Source organism: Enoplosus armatus, chromosome 7, assembly GCF_043641665.1.
Source record: "Enoplosus armatus isolate fEnoArm2 chromosome 7, fEnoArm2.hap1, whole genome shotgun sequence".
Taxonomy (NCBI): Eukaryota; Metazoa; Chordata; class Actinopteri; order Centrarchiformes; family Enoplosidae; genus Enoplosus; species Enoplosus armatus.
Window position 1 is genome coordinate 8,233,783 of NC_092186.1, and position 18,049 is coordinate 8,251,831.

The 18,049-nt window shown below is 44.6% G+C and overlaps 2 protein-coding genes across 2 annotated transcripts; one reads left to right on the forward strand and one right to left on the reverse strand.

Moving 5' to 3' along the window:
* Positions 1 to 9,029, forward strand: cracd (capping protein inhibiting regulator of actin dynamics). The gene is made up of 9 exons (XM_070909493.1): positions 1 to 67; positions 3,294 to 3,462; positions 3,968 to 4,100; positions 4,190 to 4,345; positions 4,795 to 5,010; positions 5,138 to 7,430; positions 8,169 to 8,359; positions 8,461 to 8,623; positions 8,869 to 9,029. The coding sequence occupies exons 1-9, from the start codon at positions 1 to 3 to the stop codon at positions 9,027 to 9,029; spliced, it is 3,549 nt and encodes a 1,182-aa protein (XP_070765594.1).
* Positions 9,030 to 10,624: 1,595 nt separating this feature from the next.
* aasdh (aminoadipate-semialdehyde dehydrogenase) lies at positions 10,625 to 17,931 on the reverse strand. Its single transcript, XM_070909229.1, has 14 exons — positions 17,693 to 17,931; positions 17,390 to 17,510; positions 16,288 to 16,565; positions 16,007 to 16,199; positions 15,689 to 15,930; positions 15,506 to 15,612; positions 15,245 to 15,417; positions 14,125 to 14,422; positions 13,923 to 14,041; positions 13,126 to 13,831; positions 12,882 to 13,045; positions 11,979 to 12,104; positions 11,735 to 11,866; positions 10,625 to 11,020 (listed from the first exon to the last, which is right to left on the reverse strand). The coding sequence occupies exons 1-14, from the start codon at positions 17,929 to 17,931 to the stop codon at positions 10,625 to 10,627; spliced, it is 3,294 nt and encodes a 1,097-aa protein (XP_070765330.1).
* Positions 17,932 to 18,049: the final 118 nt, after the last annotated feature.

The following is an 18,049-nucleotide window of genomic DNA, read 5'->3' on the forward strand; positions in this document are numbered from 1 at the left end:
ATGGCGACGGACGCCACGGAAACTAAGCATGACATGCTTTTAGAGGTAACCGAATCCAAAGGCCCAGGTAAATAGGAAAAAAAAACGTGTGCTTTTAGCGCCATCTTAAAGAGACAGTGTTTTACAGCAGATTCTATGATCACATCATGAGGATGAAACAACCTCTGTTAGCCTCAGTTTAATGCTTTTTTTCACCGTCTCTCTAAGAACTGCATGGTGTGGTGATGGGTTTGACTTGAGCCTTTATATAGGCTGTGCTGTGTCCACTTTTCTGACTTTGATCACCTTTTTACTAGCTTTTGTTTGATCCCTTCAAGCAGTCATGCAAGACATAACCTGATCAGGGGCCATCAGGAACCCACGTAGCAAAGATTAGAGTGTAAAGAAAAGAAAAATAACACAATATAAAAATGTCAAAGAGCCACATTTGTGTACAGTAGATAAAAGCCCCAAATTCAATGTCAAAGGAATAGTTTGAAATTTTGGGAGGTGTGCTTATTCTCTTCTTGTGAGGAGTTAGATGAGAAGATTGATACCGCTCTCATATTTGTACACTAAATATAAGGCTACAGACAGCAGCCGCTTAGCTTAGCTTAGACTGGAAACAGCCTCCTGCTGGGGTTTTTTTCTGCTGCCAGCTAGTTAATTTGCCTTCACCAGATGGGAAATATTCCCTGTTCAGATGGCTCGAATGAAAAAAACAGCAGGGGTCTGAGTCCAGAGGACCAGGGTCAAAACACACTGTACCACAAGGACACAGGAAGCAAGAGTTAACCCCAGCTGTAGGTTGGGTGCTGCTCTGTGGAGTAGTCTCCACTGCAGAAAAAAAAAAGTGTCCTTTCTTGTTTCACGCGTGAGTGTGTGAGCCTGCCCGTGGCAGTGCATTATGGGCTTTGTACCAGAGTAGAAACACTGCACAGGCCCTGATGCTGGAAGAGCATGCTGCAGGGAAGCAGCACATCAGTGTCACCACCATAAATATCACTCACTGCACTAAGACAGAGAAAGAGACAATGGGTCTGACAGAGTAATATGCATATCATCGATTTCATCAGAGCTCTGTAAAAACACATCTCTGTTTAGAAAATGGATGATAAGCAAAACCATGGACAAATCTATAAGTAATTAAGTGGCACTTATTTGTTTTCTTGTCGAGAGTTAGATGTGAAGATACCGCTCTCCAGTCTGTTCAGTCAAATATGAAGCTACAGCCAGCACACAGCTAAACAGCTAGTCTGGCTCTGTCTCTGGACTATTTCTTGGCCAGGAGCAGTGATTTCCTGGACTCTCCGCTGGTTCAGCACAGCATGTAACCCCCCAGTAAAACCGCAACTTGTGTTTACACTTGAACGGATTAAACAAACAAGATATAACGTGTTAATTAGTGAGCTTTAGAGATGCTGGTAGACACACTACTTGCAAAAGAGCCAGGCTAGCTGTTTCAACTTATTTCTTATCTTTATGCTAAGCTAAGCTAACCGGCTGCTGGCTGTAGCTTCATATTTACCGTACAAACATGACCATGAGTGGTATCAATCTTCTCATCTAACTCTTGGCAAGAAAGCAAATAAATGTGTTTCCCATAAAATGTCAAACTATGGCTTTACAGTAAAATAAAGAGAAAAGGAGGGCTGGGGAGTAAAGAAGATATAAATACATTTTAGCTGGAAGGAAGGGTTCATAAATTGTTAATATCAGTGGCGAAGTGGTGCCATGTAGAAAAAAACATGTAAGAGAAAATTATATTTTCGCCAGTTGTTGACTGGACACATAATGAGTTGTGGCATCTGTCACAACTGCATTTGTCCTGTTCAGTGGAGATACAGGGTTTCTGTGTGATGATATGGTTAAGACTGACTCAGTGAGACAATTGACTTCCATTGATTGTTTGATGTGATTTACATGGTCATGACACATTCATTCAGGATAAAAGCATTTCCTTTTAGTTAAACCTGGGCAGTGTTTTAGTTTATATACAGCAGTGCAAAGACAGAATTATATCAAATACTTATAACTACCTTTGTCAGTATATAAATACATACACAGCATTTAAACTCTCCCACACAGAAATAAAGACACACTTCAGAGTCGAGGATCTAAGTGGGGAAATTAGTTTACTGTATCATTTCCCATGATGCCTCTGGTATAGTGAGCAGCATACGAAGTGAAATCCCACACCAGTTGCTACTTATAGCTCTGAAAGGGATACCCACAGAGCCCTGAGAACGCCTGTCTGCACAGTGGTGTAGAGTGGCTTCGTAGCTCTGTAATCTCACCCACTTAATTCATCCAGTGGACCTCCACAAGTACACACACACACACACACACACACACACACACACAGATACACAGACAAAAACAAAACACACAGCCGGACTTTACACGCCAAACGACACACAAAGCAGTGCTGAGGAAACACTCTTTATTACATTTTATAAATTAAGCTAAAAGATATCTGTTTACATTTTCCATTGACATCATGTCAACAAAAAGAGAACAGAGCCATGTTTTTCCCTTTTTACACATGGGAAAGTTTAGCTTATGTGTAAGAGTTTATAACATCCTGGCATGAAACAACCAAAAGTCCAAAGTCAGATCTTACCAGCACTAACAGGGTTTATCATAACTGCTCTGTTTTATTGTGTAGGTCAGTTGTCAACCTGTTTTATATTCTGGTAGCACATTGCTCCTTTATTGCTCCATACTGATTCGACGTGGTGGGAAGGGTTGCCTCGCTGGCTGCCGGATCAGGGAGCCTGCCAGAGTGATTCGCTGTGATATGTGTCATTAACAGTATCAGTAGATAACACACGTTTAAATCTTGGAGGGTTGTGCAGTGTTGCAGGTCAAATGTGATATGTGTCTTACATTTGACATTGAAGCCACGTGGATAGCCTGGATGTCATTGTGGGCTTATACTGCTTTTCTTTCTCTCAGGACCGATTATGGATTTGTCTGTTTTCAGTCAATAATTCAGGGATTTTGTTCACCATTTTTCTAAAGCTGCTCTGGCTGTGGGTGCTCCCTTTTTCTGCGTGTTGTTTATCTTTCCCACTTCCTGTAAATAAGAGTGAGTATGAACCAAAGAGCCAAGGTTTTCTTCTCATTCCATCTGCTCTTTTGATTTATTTTCTTTTAATTCAATCAATTGCATTTCATTATCTACACACACGCTTATAAAAACAGGCCCATAGCCACCGCCCTGCTCGTTGTCTGGCCCGAGGGCGAGATATAAAGATTGATGATCTGATTGCATGTAGCCGTAGTTATCATTTATTTTATTTTCCCAACAGAGAGAAGGCGACAGGGCAAATTCCAGCCCTTCAGACGACTCTTTGGGAAGAAGAAGAAGAGGGAGGCGAAGGGGGGCTTTGATGGAGCAGAGCTAAAGGCGAGTTTTTCTACTGGGGAAGTGTGCAATGGAGTTGTGTCTGACGATGAGGAGTCCAACCAAAGTCTGAGGTAACGACATTGATGAAGTTTCATTTTTACACACATTTGTTTGAGTTATACATAATTAAATGAATGAGTTTTTCCTCTTGTCATTTTATTAGTGATGATAAAAGCTGCACCCACAGGTCTCACCTACAAATTAGGGCCTCTGCAGGACGTTTGCAAATTTCTCTCCACCTTTATCCAGACAGCGAGGGGAGAATTTATCCAAGAAACAACTTGACTTCAGATTTTGTTTTCACTTTCACTTTCAGAAAAGTGTTAAAACAGCAAGTTGTGGTTACACAATATGTAGACAAAAGGGTGAGGCTCTGCTCAAATACAGCTTCTGAAAGTCTCAACACGGTTTGAGGCTTTAATTGATGTGCTGAAACTGCTGGTGTGTAAAGAGGTCATTCATTTCTTTGTGCAAAATGATTTACGAAGGGACGCTGCAACCCGCTCACGATAAATTAATGAATGACTGACAGTAATGTCACGCTGCAACACTGAAGATGCTGTCATTCTTCTGCAGGGAGTTGAATCCCATCGGATCTCGAGCTCTCTCACACGACAGCATCTTCATCCCAGAGGAGCCGGTGGCTGAGGCCGGTCTAGATCACAGCATGTCCCAGGAAAACGTCTCGGATAAAGTTAGGAATCTGCAGGTGGGCCTCGTAGCGACGTGTGCTCGGTTGCTGAACAGCTATCCTCTGTCTACATACATAATGTGTAACCTTTCTTGTTGATCCAACAGAGGCAGATAGCACAAGGTATAAAGTTTGGCCAGAGGCCTCCTTCTCTGAGGAGAAGTGAAGGAGATGAGGGAAGTTCAGATGAGGAAGAGGTTCCCCGCAGTCCTCTGAAGGTTTTGGCCCAGGTAGAAGCAGAGCCAGAAAACACAGAGCCAAAGGTAACAACTTATTTCATTCTATTTTTAAAGGGGGATTCCACCAATTTTACGCATCAAAGTCTGTTTACAGGTCTTGGGGTGTACTACTGAAGACATAAAAAAAGGTTTGTGGTCCCAGAGGGAGCTGGGTAAATGATAAATTACCTCATGTGATGTCACTTGAGTCAGTATCAACTGAAGACTACAAGTTTGAAAACGAAAACAATCTGGGGGTGCGGAGTCAGAAAGATGTATCAGACCTCTGTAGCCCGCTCCTCATCTCTGCGGATTGAAAGCTACTTTAGCCGCTAGTGGCAAAACATAGTATAGTATATCTGGTTCTGCTACATTCATTTTGATCTGACATTGTTATAGGAGTGCAATGTTGAATCGGTGGAATACTCTTTTAAGGCATAAGATCAGATGTGTTGAAGTCTTTAATAAATGCTCTGTTATTGTGACAAAAGCAGGTCCAAGGGGCTCAACAAGCTGAAACCCAACACAGCACTCCAGTGAAGTCCCCGAGGTCCAAGCGAGTTCTTCCACCAACTGGTACCATCGAGTCCATCAATCTGGATGCTGTTCCACAGTCGGTTCCTCGCTTAGACAACACCGCTGCCAAGCATAAACTGGCCGTCAAACCGAAAAACCAGAGGGTTTCCCGCAAGCACCGGCGGTTTACACAGGTGAGCCAGTGTTAGAGTCAAGCTCTCAGTTGCCTCAAATGGGTCATGTTGTTGGTTTATTTTGTGGCATTTTCCTCCCTTTGTTGTGGTTATAAAATTGTAACTAATCAAATTTCCACATTGTCAGGACCTCCAAGAGGTGTCTATTCCTGGTGTGGTGCGAGAGGACCTCGAGGCAGCAGGCGTCTCCACAGACCGCAGGGCATCTGTTGAGTCCCTAGATAACTTCAAGAAACAGAGACTCCATGAGGAGGAGAGACAGGAGACAAGGAGGAAGAGGGAGCTGGAGGAACAGAGGCTCAAACTGGAGGAAGAGGAGAAGAGGCTGCGTGAACTAGCAGAGGAGAGGTGTCGCAAACAGCAGGTGGAGGAAGAACAAAGGCTTCGAGAGGAGGCAGAGAGAAGGAGGAGGGAGGAAGAGGAGAGAAGGGTCAGAGAGGAAGAAGAAAGGAGGTGGCGAGAGGAGGAAGAGCGGATGCAGCGGGAGGAGGAGGAAAGGAGGATGCGAGAGGAGCAGGAACGCCGACAGCGGGAGGAGGAGAGGAGACAACTGGAAGAGCAGAGGAGGAAAAAGGAGGAGGAAAGAAGAAAGCGAGAGGAGGAGGAAGAAGCGAGGAGGCAGCAGGAGCTTGAGGCTGAGACGAAGAGGAAGCAAAGAGAGGAAGAAGAAGAAAGAAAGAAAAAGGAGGAAGCGGAGAAGCTGAGGTTGCAGGAGATTGAAGAAAGGAAAAAAGTGGAAGCGGAGGAGAGGATGAGAAAGGAGGAGGAGGAGCAGAGGAGGCTGTCATTAGAGGAGGCTGATGGCTGCTCAGATCCACAGGAGAGGAAGAGGAGGGCGGAGGAGCTACGCTGGAGGGAGATGGAGGAGAGACAGAGGCCTTTCTCTTTCAAAGTTTCCTCTGGAGAAAAACAGATTTTGTTCCAGAAGGTCAACCTGACGCCTGTAACGCCGGCCTCCAGCCACCAGAGCGGTGCTGCAGCCGAGCAAAGAGAGGGCGCCAAGGCTTCCTCCTCTGAAGGACCAGACTCCCCAAACCTGCCAACGTCTCCATATGTCCCCCACACAGCCATCTTAGTGACAGGTGCCCAGCTCTGTGGGACCGCCGTCAATTTAGACCAGATCAAAGACACCGCCTGCAAGTCTCTGTTGGGTTTAGGAGAGGATAGAAAGGCCCAGGGAACACCGCCAACCAAGAGCAAGACTTCACCGGACCGCAAGTCTGGCAAAACCAAATCACTTAACGAGTCCTCGCTCTCTACAGACCAGTCCGTTCTGGCAGAATGGGCAAGCATCAGATCAAAGATATTCAAGGGGGTAGAGGAGGGGAAGTACGAAGAGTACCCAGACCCGAGCAGAATCCAGCCTCAACCCAGCAGTGAAGACCAGCTTGCATTCTCCCACACAAACCTCAGGAAGACCATGTCTGCCAGCGCCAAGTTTTCCATCACCCCTGCAAAGAAGAAGTTTGGAGATTCAAACAGGAACTCTGAAGTGTTCGCTGTAGATGATAAGGAAGCAGGAGAGGAAGCTACTCCGTCTGACAGCCCCACTCCAGTCTCCCCAGCTCCAACCTGTAAACCCCAGAGCAGGACAAGTAAAACTGTCCGCATCGTAGAAAGAGGGTCAGAGGAATGTATGTTTGCCAAAGACCTCCCCTCCTTCCTGGTTCCCAGCCCTGGAGCCAAACCTGAGGGGTCAGAGTTCAAGAGCAGGGCTCAGAGTGAGACGGAGGTGTCTGAGAGTAGAGAGGAGGGCGAGGACCGAGGCCAGGACAGCGAGGACAAGCCCTCACCTTTTGGCATAAAGCTGAGGAGGACCAATTACTCCCTTCGCTTTCACAGCGGAGAGTCCACTGAGAAAAGGAAGAAACGATACAGTGCCGGGGACAGCTTTGACGGCGTCCCTTCACCTCTCACCCCCATTGAGCCAGACTCTGACGCTTCCTCTGTCTTTTCTGACAAATCAACTCCCACTTCGCCTCAGAAAGAAGGCGCGGTTGGCAAGTACTTACATGCATCTGCCTCTCCCGCTGTCCCTCGGGCTAAACCGGGTAAGTCTACCAGCCCCACCACGCACAGCGAAGGTGAGAAAGTGCTTTCCAAGCCACCCCTCTACCGCAGACCAACCACGTCACCCAAACCTGCTGGAGCAGTCCCCACACCTCCCCCATCGCCGCTACCTAAAGTGGCCCATGGGCCTTCCAGTGATGCCGTGATCCAGAGGACAGGGGCTGCAGAGTCATCCAGCCAGGAACAGACGAACAGGAGCGAGGAACCTTCAGCGGTGGCACAGTTGCACCGGAGCAGCCAAGGCCAGGTCCAAGGGGATGAGGAACCGAAGGAGAAGAGGTCCTTCTTCCCCTCCATTAACATCCCCTGGAGAGAGAAGGCGGACAGGAAGACAGAACTCATCAGGAGAGGTCAGTATTACTTTGATCAAGCTCTGTGCTGGTAGTGCTAATCAGGATTTTGGCCAATACGCTTATTCATTTTCTTGTCGGGAGTTAGGTGTGAAGATCAATACCACTCTCATGTCTCGTAATCTACTTCACGATTCTTGGCCGCAACTTTTTTTTGTGCAGGTTAACTTTAGAGGTACTGATTGTTACCTTCGGACAGAGCCAGGCTAGCTGTTTCCTAATTTCCGGTTCTTACGCTAAGCTATCCGGCTGCTGGCTGTAGCTACATATTTACCGTACAGACACGACGGTAGTATCGATCTTCTCATCTCACTTTTGGCAAGAAAGCAAATATGCATTTCCCAAAATGCTGAACTGTTCCTTTAACGTGACCTTGAGTGTAATAGGGGTATTATGTTGTGCTGGGTATCAAACCTCAATACTTTTTTGGAACCAACCAAAATGTATCCATATCTGCACAGAGTATCGAAAGCTGGCATCTATGTCTGATCACATTAATCTTATTTACTTATTCTTTGATCTCATATTATTTAATTACCTTATTTAAATCAAAATCTTGCCAGTTTTAGGCTGTATTTTACTCAAGTAAAGTGTTTGTACAACTGCTTGCGTCTAGACTACATTTAATATTTGGCTTTTGTTGGGGTTTTGCCGAAAAACTATTGGTACCGAAAATCAAAAACTTTCAAACAGTATCTTGCCTTAGTAATATGCCAATACGCATGTGTCCACCTGCAGAAAAACCGTCATTACAGAGCAGGCACTCACTGGACAGTGCAAAGGTCCAGGAGAAGGAGGCTGGGCCCTTATGGATCACGCTGGCTCTGCAGAAGCAGAAGGGCTTCAGGGAGCAGCAGCAGAATCGAGAGGACCGACGAAGCCAAAGAGAGGCCAAACTAGCTGAAAAACAAGCTAGAGATAGAGACAGCGTATGTGCCCCAGTTTGCCTCTTTATACACTTTCTAATAATTCTTCTGACATTCACATAATCTGGAAGTTTTCCTGCTACATTCACAAATTTCTTTTGCAGGTTACACTGGTGAGTCCCACAGAGAGCAAAGGAAGCGGGAGCACCAGTCCTTCTTCTAAACCTCAGACACCAGAGGAGCCCAAGAGACCCGACAGCCTCCTGGGACGATTTGAGCGCAGAGATCACCTGAAAAAAGCCAACACTTTACCCAGCTCTGTCACCGGTGAGAAAAATAATATAGCCAAATATTGCAGAAATAATTATTTGATTGAGTGATTTTAACTGTTCACTGTTTTCTGATTTTTAAAAGCCATATATATAGAAAAAAACTAAGGACAAATTGATAATTACATTAATAGTTCGTCGCAGCTAAATCAGCTACATTCTTTTATAAAATGAGCCTAAAAATGGCTGTATGGTGAAACAAATAGGCTTGTAACCAATTTTTGTCCTTGATTTGTTTTTCAGTTGAGATTGCAGACTCTACACCGTCGCCACCTGCTGTCAAGGAGGTGTCAAAGCGCTTCCCCTCCAGTGACTCTCCGCAGGTGTCCACGGAGCCGGCCTGGCTGGCCCTGGCCAAGCGAAAGGCCAAAGCCTGGAGCGACTGTCCTCAGATCATCAAATAACACCTCACCCCAGCTTCACACTGGGTCCTGGCCTGCATCGAAACTGCACACTGCCCACAGACTCTGAATCACCTCAAGAATCACCATCACCTGTCCCTTCCCTCCCAGAAGTCACCATGAAAACCCTCCTGACTGTGAAACAAGTAAAGCCCTCCATCCATCACCTCGTAATCCCCGCACACTGGCTGGTACTATTATTAAAGTGCGCTTCACATTCAAATATTCCAATACAGTCGCACAGTTATATGTAAACAATTGTTGCGCGCATGCACATACTGTATACAAACACACACAAAAGTATATGTCCCAAAAGGACACAGATAGATGGAGAGGAGATAGGGGGAGTCCTCAGCAGCCAATCACAACCATGGCTGGCCATTGCAATAGCCAACCCCAATTTCTTTTTTTTTTTGTAGCCAACTGTGTCACCATGGTTGTAAATAAATCATTCGCTCGACACAATAAAAGGTGGGACACTTCTATATTAGGGAGGTGAAGCTCTGACATGTGACAGTGTTTAATCAACAGAGGGTAACTGTCTGAATCGTGTTTTAAGGGCTACCAGTAACAATAAGTCGAGCTGTTGAATCTGCTTCTGGACGGCTAATGGAAGTGTTACAGACGCCTTCTCCGCCCTCGTTGGTATTATTTATGTGAAGCAGCGGATTTATCCACGTTGAAGCAATGCGGTATCTCCTCTCTGAGCCTTGTTTGTCATGTACAAAAGAAGCCTTTTTTCTTTTTACTCATACTCATTCTTAGCATAACAATTCTCACTGTGTCCGTGATGACTGTGATAGCTCTCAAAGACGCTATTGTACAATTTCGCCATTATGAAGTAACCAGAATCTGTCAAACTCACACGGTGGGTGCACCTAAACACAGCACTGAAGACCATAAGTGTTACTGGGCATTTACAGTGAACTGCACATTACCCTCATAGCTGTGTGATGACGTAATTTAGACTTTTTTTTTTTTTTTGCTTTGCTAATGGGGACAGACACAACACCTGCTTGCTGTAACATAACATTGTTTTTGTAGCTGTCCTCCTTTAACACATTTGTGTTTGTAGGCTTACGCCATCACTTCCTCGTCAATGTGATATGATCTTACAGAATAATGTAAGCATTTCCTCGATGAAAAAAAAACAAAACAAGAAAAAAAACATTCTCATTTCCTGCCACTCACTTGATGATCTGTATGTATGTAAGTATGTACTGTATGGAGGTCAAAGGGCGTTACCGGAGCTTTGGTCAGAAAGAGTCACTTTGTCATTTGGTTTCTAACGTTGGTCGTGCACAATAGTGTACAGTAGTGTACGCAGTGTTATATGTAACAAGAAAAATGTTTGGTATTATTTGCACTTTTTTGTCCCACTTAGAGATATTCATGAGAAAATTCTTAAAGAGATACAAAATGTTATGAATAATGTAAATTAAATACTGATGTCTGAACTGAACGACCGTAGACTCATTATTTCCCTGAACTTTAATTAAAGTGTGTTTCCCAAAGCAGCCTCTCCACCCTGACACAGATACAGCATAAAAGTCATCGGTGTTTATTATAAAATCAGTGCAGAAATACATTTTATCCCTCTACGTTTCTTCTTTGACAGTCAGCTTTAAACGATACACAAAGTCATTGCGGCACCCGACTACGAGAGACTGTTCCCACACCACTGGGGATGAAAACAGCTCCCCAGGTAGAGTGAATGAGGCCAGCATTCGTCCATCTTTTCCATCCAGGATCCACACTGTGCCGTCTGTGGAGGCCAGGGCCACCAGAACCCCCCTCCTGCCCACAACAGAGCCATCAAACACGCATGGGCTGGAGTACACTTTCCCTGTGGTCTGGAAGGTCCAAACTAAAGAGCCGTCGGCACAGTTCAAACAGTACAGGCAGCCGTCATGTGATCCACACAGGACCCTCTGCTGGTCTGGTGTGACACACGGAGAGGAGAAGACGGGTCCTTTAGTTAAGAACTCCCAAACCTGCATAGACAAACAATAGTGAGAGAACGAAGAACAGAAGAGGAGTTGGAAATGTTCAGTTAGCATTAGCAGTAACTGTATTAGCTGTATTAGGAGAGTTAGCCATAAAATTGAAATATTAAATTACTAACAGTAACGCTACATGCTGCATCACTTCCTGTTAATCTCTTGTGTGTGAAGGCAATGTGAACCCAGCACAGGAATGGCAGACTCCGCCACTAACAATTAAAACTATTATATAGAAAGGTAATTACAGAATGCAGCTATATTGAATGGCCTAAAAAATCTCACATAACACACAAAATGAAACCATCTGTATCAAATTAGGTAATATAACACGCGGAAGCATTCTTAGAGCATCACAACAATTCATATGTTTATTAGTCATTTTTAACAGTAACTAATTATCATCAAATCAGAGTATACAATGGTTATTTCCTCAACATTATACTAATAGAAATGAGCAATAATAACGACGATAACAACGTCTAGAGTCTAAATCCTATATTATAAGTTTGTTCATATTTAAAACACCAGCCCTTAAATATTTTCATTATTTAATAATCTGAAATATAGTAAGCTAAGCATACAACAGTAAACCACCCTTTGTATGTAAGCATAGCATCAGTTTAGCCCTTTGAGCCCAAGCATGTGTAAAATACTGTAACATGGTATATAATGGAGAACTACACCAGTCTAAGTTCTGCTTCTCACCAGTTTCCCTGTGTTGCTGAAACAGCAGATGTTTCCATCCACTGAGCCGATCACCACGTGACCAGAGGAGCCGTTTGGTGATGAGAAGAACGGGATGTCTCTACAGTAAGACCACAGGACCTCTCCACTGTCCTGGGACGGGAAAATCACATATCAGATATCCAAGTGCACCGTGTGCCAAAATGTCCCTCAGTGAACAAAATGACAAACTTGTTAACTGAAGTTTGGTATTTTCTTTACTCACAGGGTTGAGACAGAGTAAGTGACCTCCCAGTGAAGCCACGAACAGCTGCCTGAGTGAGGTGTGGAGGTAGGGGGAGGAAAACACAGCTCCACCCCCACAGTGACGCCTCCAAACACACTGCTGAACCTAAAAACATAGAACACAAATGTATACTTTGATTTATCTCTACCACATTTACTACTTTAGATAACGTAACACAGAGAAAACTGTTTTAATCTCTCATGCACAGTGACAAAAAACAGAAATCAGTCTAGTACATTAGTGTAGCTCAGGAGCCAAAAAAAATGTGTTTAATACAATCAATCAAATAATAAATAAAAGGCTGAACAGGACACAACAAACAAATACCACACATCATTCAGGTTTCACAGCATCCTGAACTAGTCAACACACTTTTTAGACTCTCAAAACACCACACACGGGATGACCTTCAAACTGAAGCATGGTTTGAACGCTCCTCCTGGTTCTTTCCTGTAAAACCTTTTCTAATGAATGAAGATTCAACCCAACCCCAAAAAAACCTATAAACCTGTCCTATCTATTTATTTAATTACATCAAAACAATATCTACAACACCATACATCTTGACCACCTGAACATGGATCATCGTGTGGTAGAGGTGACAACATACATTTTTCAGTAGAATGAAATATTAGGCTAACAACATTGCAAAACAGATGTTTATTCTCATTTAATATATGTGGTGATGATTCCCATAAGTGCAGTGATGAGAACCCACCAGGTTACACAGGCCTCTGTTGTTTAATTCCAAAATAAAAGTTTTAACAAAATGAAAGTGGAAATTAAAGGCAGTACCTGAACGTTACACCAGCGTAACGTATGAATCTGTGAGTTTTCTGAATCATTAGAGCCTTAGTGTCCCTTCATGTTAAACATACTCACCTCTGGGTTCAGGGCATAGACATGCCCATCATGTGAGCCCACTGTCACCAGACCTGTGAGGGGGTCCACAGCAGGACAGCTCTTCACAGCGTCTCCCGTCTCAAATATCCACCGCGTCTTTCCAGATGTGGCGTACAAGAAATACACACAGCCATCATAGCAACCTGGAACGATCCAGAAATAAATAAGGCAGGTAACATACAGCCAAACATTTTAACACAGTATAGGGAGAGCTGACACTGACCTATAACCACGAGGGTCCCGCAGGGAGACACTGCGGCCGACGCTTCGATTCTGTCCCCGAGTACCCGCTCCCACAGAAGGCTCCCGGTGGTCAGGTCTAAAGCCTGGATCCTGTGAGAGTGGGAGCCAATGAACACCGTTGTTTCCCCCTCATCTGACCTCTGATCAGTTCTGTCTTGTACTAGAAGCACTGGCGAGGCGTCCACACATCTGCCTGTATCTGAGGACCAGCTCAGACTGAGGCCCAGAACATCATCCTTATGTTCCTCACTGGAATCCTTTTCTCTAAGTGCATCAGCCTGGAAGTTTGTATTTGTCTCTGTATTTCTGAGTTTCATTTCCATCACCTCGCCTGCTCGTCTTGTAACTTTAACAGCCCGTTTCCCCCCCTGCAGCCCGTCTGCTGAGGACTGTTTGCGTTCCCTCTTAGCTGTCACTGCAGAGGGAGCGTCGACGTGCCGTTTCTTGGCCTCAGACTGCGATGACGGGCTGTTCTCAAGTGGCAGCATCAGTGTTACTCCCGCAACATGGCGCAGTATGTCAGTGAAGGCCCCGTCGAGTATAACCTCCAAAAGCTCTGGTGAGGACACTCCCACGGCAGTGAGGATGTCTTCACAGAGGTGTAGTGCCTTCAGAGAATCTCCTCCGCTCAACAGGAAGTTGGACTCCTCGTCGATGGGCGCATCTTCGGGAAGACCTAGAGTTTCCTGTCGATAGGTAGTTCAGTACAGTATAAACATTTTCAGACAAACAAATGAAACCAGGAAGCATTTAAATGTTGTCAAAAGCTGGCCATACCTGCCACAAGGACTGAAGAGTTTGCTTTAGTTTGGTGACATCTCCCCGTGGAGAATCAGACTCTAAACTCTGTCTCTGTTTTTGGTATATTTTCATGAGTGCCTCCATGTTTATTTTGCCTGCCGTAAAACAAACGTAAAGATAACTGAGACAGTGAATGAATGCGTCTCTCTGTGGGGTCGACTGTTTGTCTGATGCTCACCGTGAGGAGTCAGGCATAAGGCCGGGACCAGCACCAGCGTGTCAGGAACACTGTAAGACGGCAGCAGCAGAGACAGCCGGTTCAGGATGAGTCTGCTCAGGTTTCCATCTGCATCGCCCACAAAAGAGGGGAGGTCCTCCTGCTGCTCGGACGAGGCCGAGGGTGTCTGTTCCACAGATGTCAGAGGAGAAGCCGCTTTATGGTCTCCAGATGTGGACGCCACAACAAAGGCGAGCAGTCGAAAGCCTTCATACAGACCCACGGCACAGGCCTCCACCTGAGGCAGACCCAGTATGAGCTGGAGGAGATCAAACATTAATATATCACCTTCCCCTTCTTCTGAAAAAATGTAAAGCTTGCTATGTTTACAGTCAGTTAAAACCTCTTGACTTCAACCTACGAAAAACAGTTCTTATCCAGTATTTGAAAGAACTAACTTTCTTTCTTTATATAGAAAAAACAATAATTGCAATTACAATTACAATGAATTACAAGTTCATTCATGTACTTATTGAAAAATAACCCTAGGTAGGATCCCCTAACATGAGATATCTGCCTTAAAATATAAACCACACATTAAAGTAAGGTCTGGAAAGACTGTACCACCAGTAATTTGCTTATATGTTCAGCAGCAGACAGCTGTTTTCAGTGAAAAAGCTCTGACAAACACACCATCTTCTCAACCCAAATGACAGACAGACACATTTAACAACTAGCTGGTGGACATTGTGGAGCATTTAGCAGCTAAACAGCCAGATATAATGTTGAGTTTACAGTTTATTGTGCTGCCCCCAAGTGGCCAAAAAATAAATCATTACTTCTTTAACTTCGATTGAGGACTGCACATCTCTCTCTAGACTGAGACACATCTACAAGCATGGAACCCTTGGAGACAAGGTTTTCACATAACAACAGCGATACCTACAGCATATGCTACATTAGCACTGCCCTAAGTAGGTCATGAAGTACCACCAATACCTTTTTATTACCTTTGATATGTGTCATTTTGACGTTGAAAATAGGATTTATTACATTTCAGTGTGTATGACACTAAACATGAATTATATTTCTATACCGTTGAGATTTGGCACAGTACAGTATATACATAAAAACATCTTACTTGCTGCAGGCTGTCCAAGTTCACCCGTTTCCCGTGGCGTTTAATCAGCCTGTCTCTCCGTCCCAGGTAGCACAGCTGTGTGTCTATAACATCCACCCAGTCTCCAGTAGCTCTCATCGTCCCGGGGATAAAAGTCTCCTCATCATCCAGGAGACACACTCTGTCCTCTCCACCTGTGGCAAGGATCGTATGGATTTATGCAGATTTTGTTCACCAAAATAACATTTGTATGTATGTGTATGTCAATGAGATCTTTCTCACCTATGAACACCTGCCCTTCACCCTCTGTAACAACGCGGCCATGTTCATCTCTTACTTCCACCAACGTGTCCATCAGAGGAGTCCCAAGAGGCACAAAGGATGCCATGCTGAAAGGCATGCAGTGTTAAATAAAGTTGTACTGACTGCAGATTTAATGAATCATTTTAAACAGGGTACACTCACGGGTTGCTAGGCTGCAGTACAGATTCTGGTATTTTGTAGGCACAGGCCCAGCAGGACACCTCAGTGATACCGTAGATATTGTAGATGTGGGTTTTGTTGTCCCGGTGCCTCCAGCTCCTCAGCAGGGCCGGCGAGGGGCAGGCCTCTCCACCCAGAGCCAACACCCGCAACGAGGAGCCAGACGACAACACCTCCTGTGTTAGTATACGGTGCCCAAAGCTGACGAGCAGCGTCGGCGTGACCTGCAGAAACAACAAAATACCGCGTTATAGTGACCGAAACGTCTTCCAAGCAAAACACAGCTTCTTGACAACTTGCCTGCAGGACAGTCGTCTTGTGATCCTTGAACAGCAGCCGAGCCAGCCGACTGGGCATTTTCTTGACCACAGTGGGGATAATGAGGAGCTGAGCCCCGGATGACAAGGCCAGGAACAAATCCACCACAGAGGGGTCAAAGGTTAAGGGCGAGGCGAGGAAAACCACATCACCTGCACTCATCTGAAACAAAGATCTGAGCAGAGAGAAGTGCACTCCTGAATATGTATCAAAAAATAAAAACACATAGAGACCAATAAAGACAAAAATGTATCAACACTCACCTCAGATGCAGTATATTGGGGAGTATACACTTGTGTGGCACCCTCACAATCTTTGGCTGGCCGGTTGTTCCAGACGTGTGCAGCACGTATGCCAAGTCTCTGTGTGCGGCTGCATCACAGAGACCAGCGCCATCTGCTGTCTGAGTTCTGGTCGGTTCGGTTCCTGGTTTGTGCTCAGCGGCAGGGAGCAGCTTGATTTGTATCAGGGTTAGTTTGAACTTGGGCAGCGCCACACAAACCTCCACAGAGATGTGTTTGACGAGAGCTGCCTGGAATCGCTGGATGGGAGGAGGAAAGAAAATCGATGTAAATATTCATACAAAGCGAAGACAAAGAGGGAAGACTTCAACAGATCACAAATTCATGTTAATACTGTAAAAGAAAATGCTAATATAGAACAGAGTCAACTGTAATGTAAATGTATCTACATCTATCTGTTCTAGTGGATACATAAATACAAATAAAAGGGTAAATAAAGTGTATATGACAGTATAATATCTTAACTTTTCTATTCTCCTGTATGCAGTTTATTTGAACAAACTCAGATCTTAGATTGCCCTCAGGCTTTTGATGCTCCCATAAACTTTAGAGGTTTATTGACACTATTAAAGTACAATAACAGCTATAGTGGGTCCTGGATTATTAGCTAATTGGGTGGCCCTGCTTTAGTATTTAAAAATCTATTTTTAATCTGTTTATTATTTGAGTTTGTATTGTGCTCTTATTCCGAAATAAAGTACAAATAACCACAGACAGATATTCCGGCATAGCAGTGGTTGGGTTCTGGGTCTCTGGGCTGTAATAAAGTTGTTTAGTCTGCTGTGCACTCTGGACATAATGGGAACTTGGAGGCGACAGGGTATACATGAAGCACGGAGAGCAGGAGGTGGTGGATGTGGTTGGGGGTGTCCCTAACAGGTTTTAATCTGGCCATTATTTTGTCTTATGTTTTATTGTTTTTCAGACAATCCTGAGAGACACAATATTTAATCTAACTGTATTTCTTAAAGTTTGAATTTGACCCTGAGATTATTATCAAATGTTGCACAATTAGCCATTATGATTATTGTCGTATTTACATTAATTAAATATGATACTCAACCTGCAGGATGTCAGTCTTCACAGCACAGTACTTAAGGCCACACTGGCTCATGACTCTGGCAGAGAGGAATCCTGGAGCTTCTGGGTCCAGTGGGACATAGGCAGCAGGTGACTGCAGGATCCTGGCAGACAACACAGGGCAGTTCATTATCCTCCATATTACACAGCCACTCACCCAAGACATTACTCATGTGATACAGCACGGAAATCCTAAATTATTTAGGCCACACACTCACATATACATTTGTCAGATTCTGGGTTTTGACATGGAGTGGTACACTTTGAGTGACAACAGTGAACTCACCCCAGAATCCAGACAGGGGTGAACAAATCATCACTACAATACAGTCCAATCACGCCGTTATTGGGGAAGCAGTTCTTTCGTAGGATATGAGACAGTTCCACTGCCAGTTCAGCCAAATCTCTGTACAGCAGAGACACCGGGCTCACTGACTCTGACCCGCCGTCAAATGTCACAGCTGCTCTGTCAGAGTGCAGAGAGGCTGCGGCGGCTACAAGATCCTGCAGGGTCCGAGCATCCATGCTGATGAGCCGTTCACGGACCACCCGCTCATTCTCCGCGCGTGCCAATTCGGGACAAAAACTTACAAATCATAATTTGATTGATATAGTGTTTAATTCAGACGGAGGAGCATTTGTT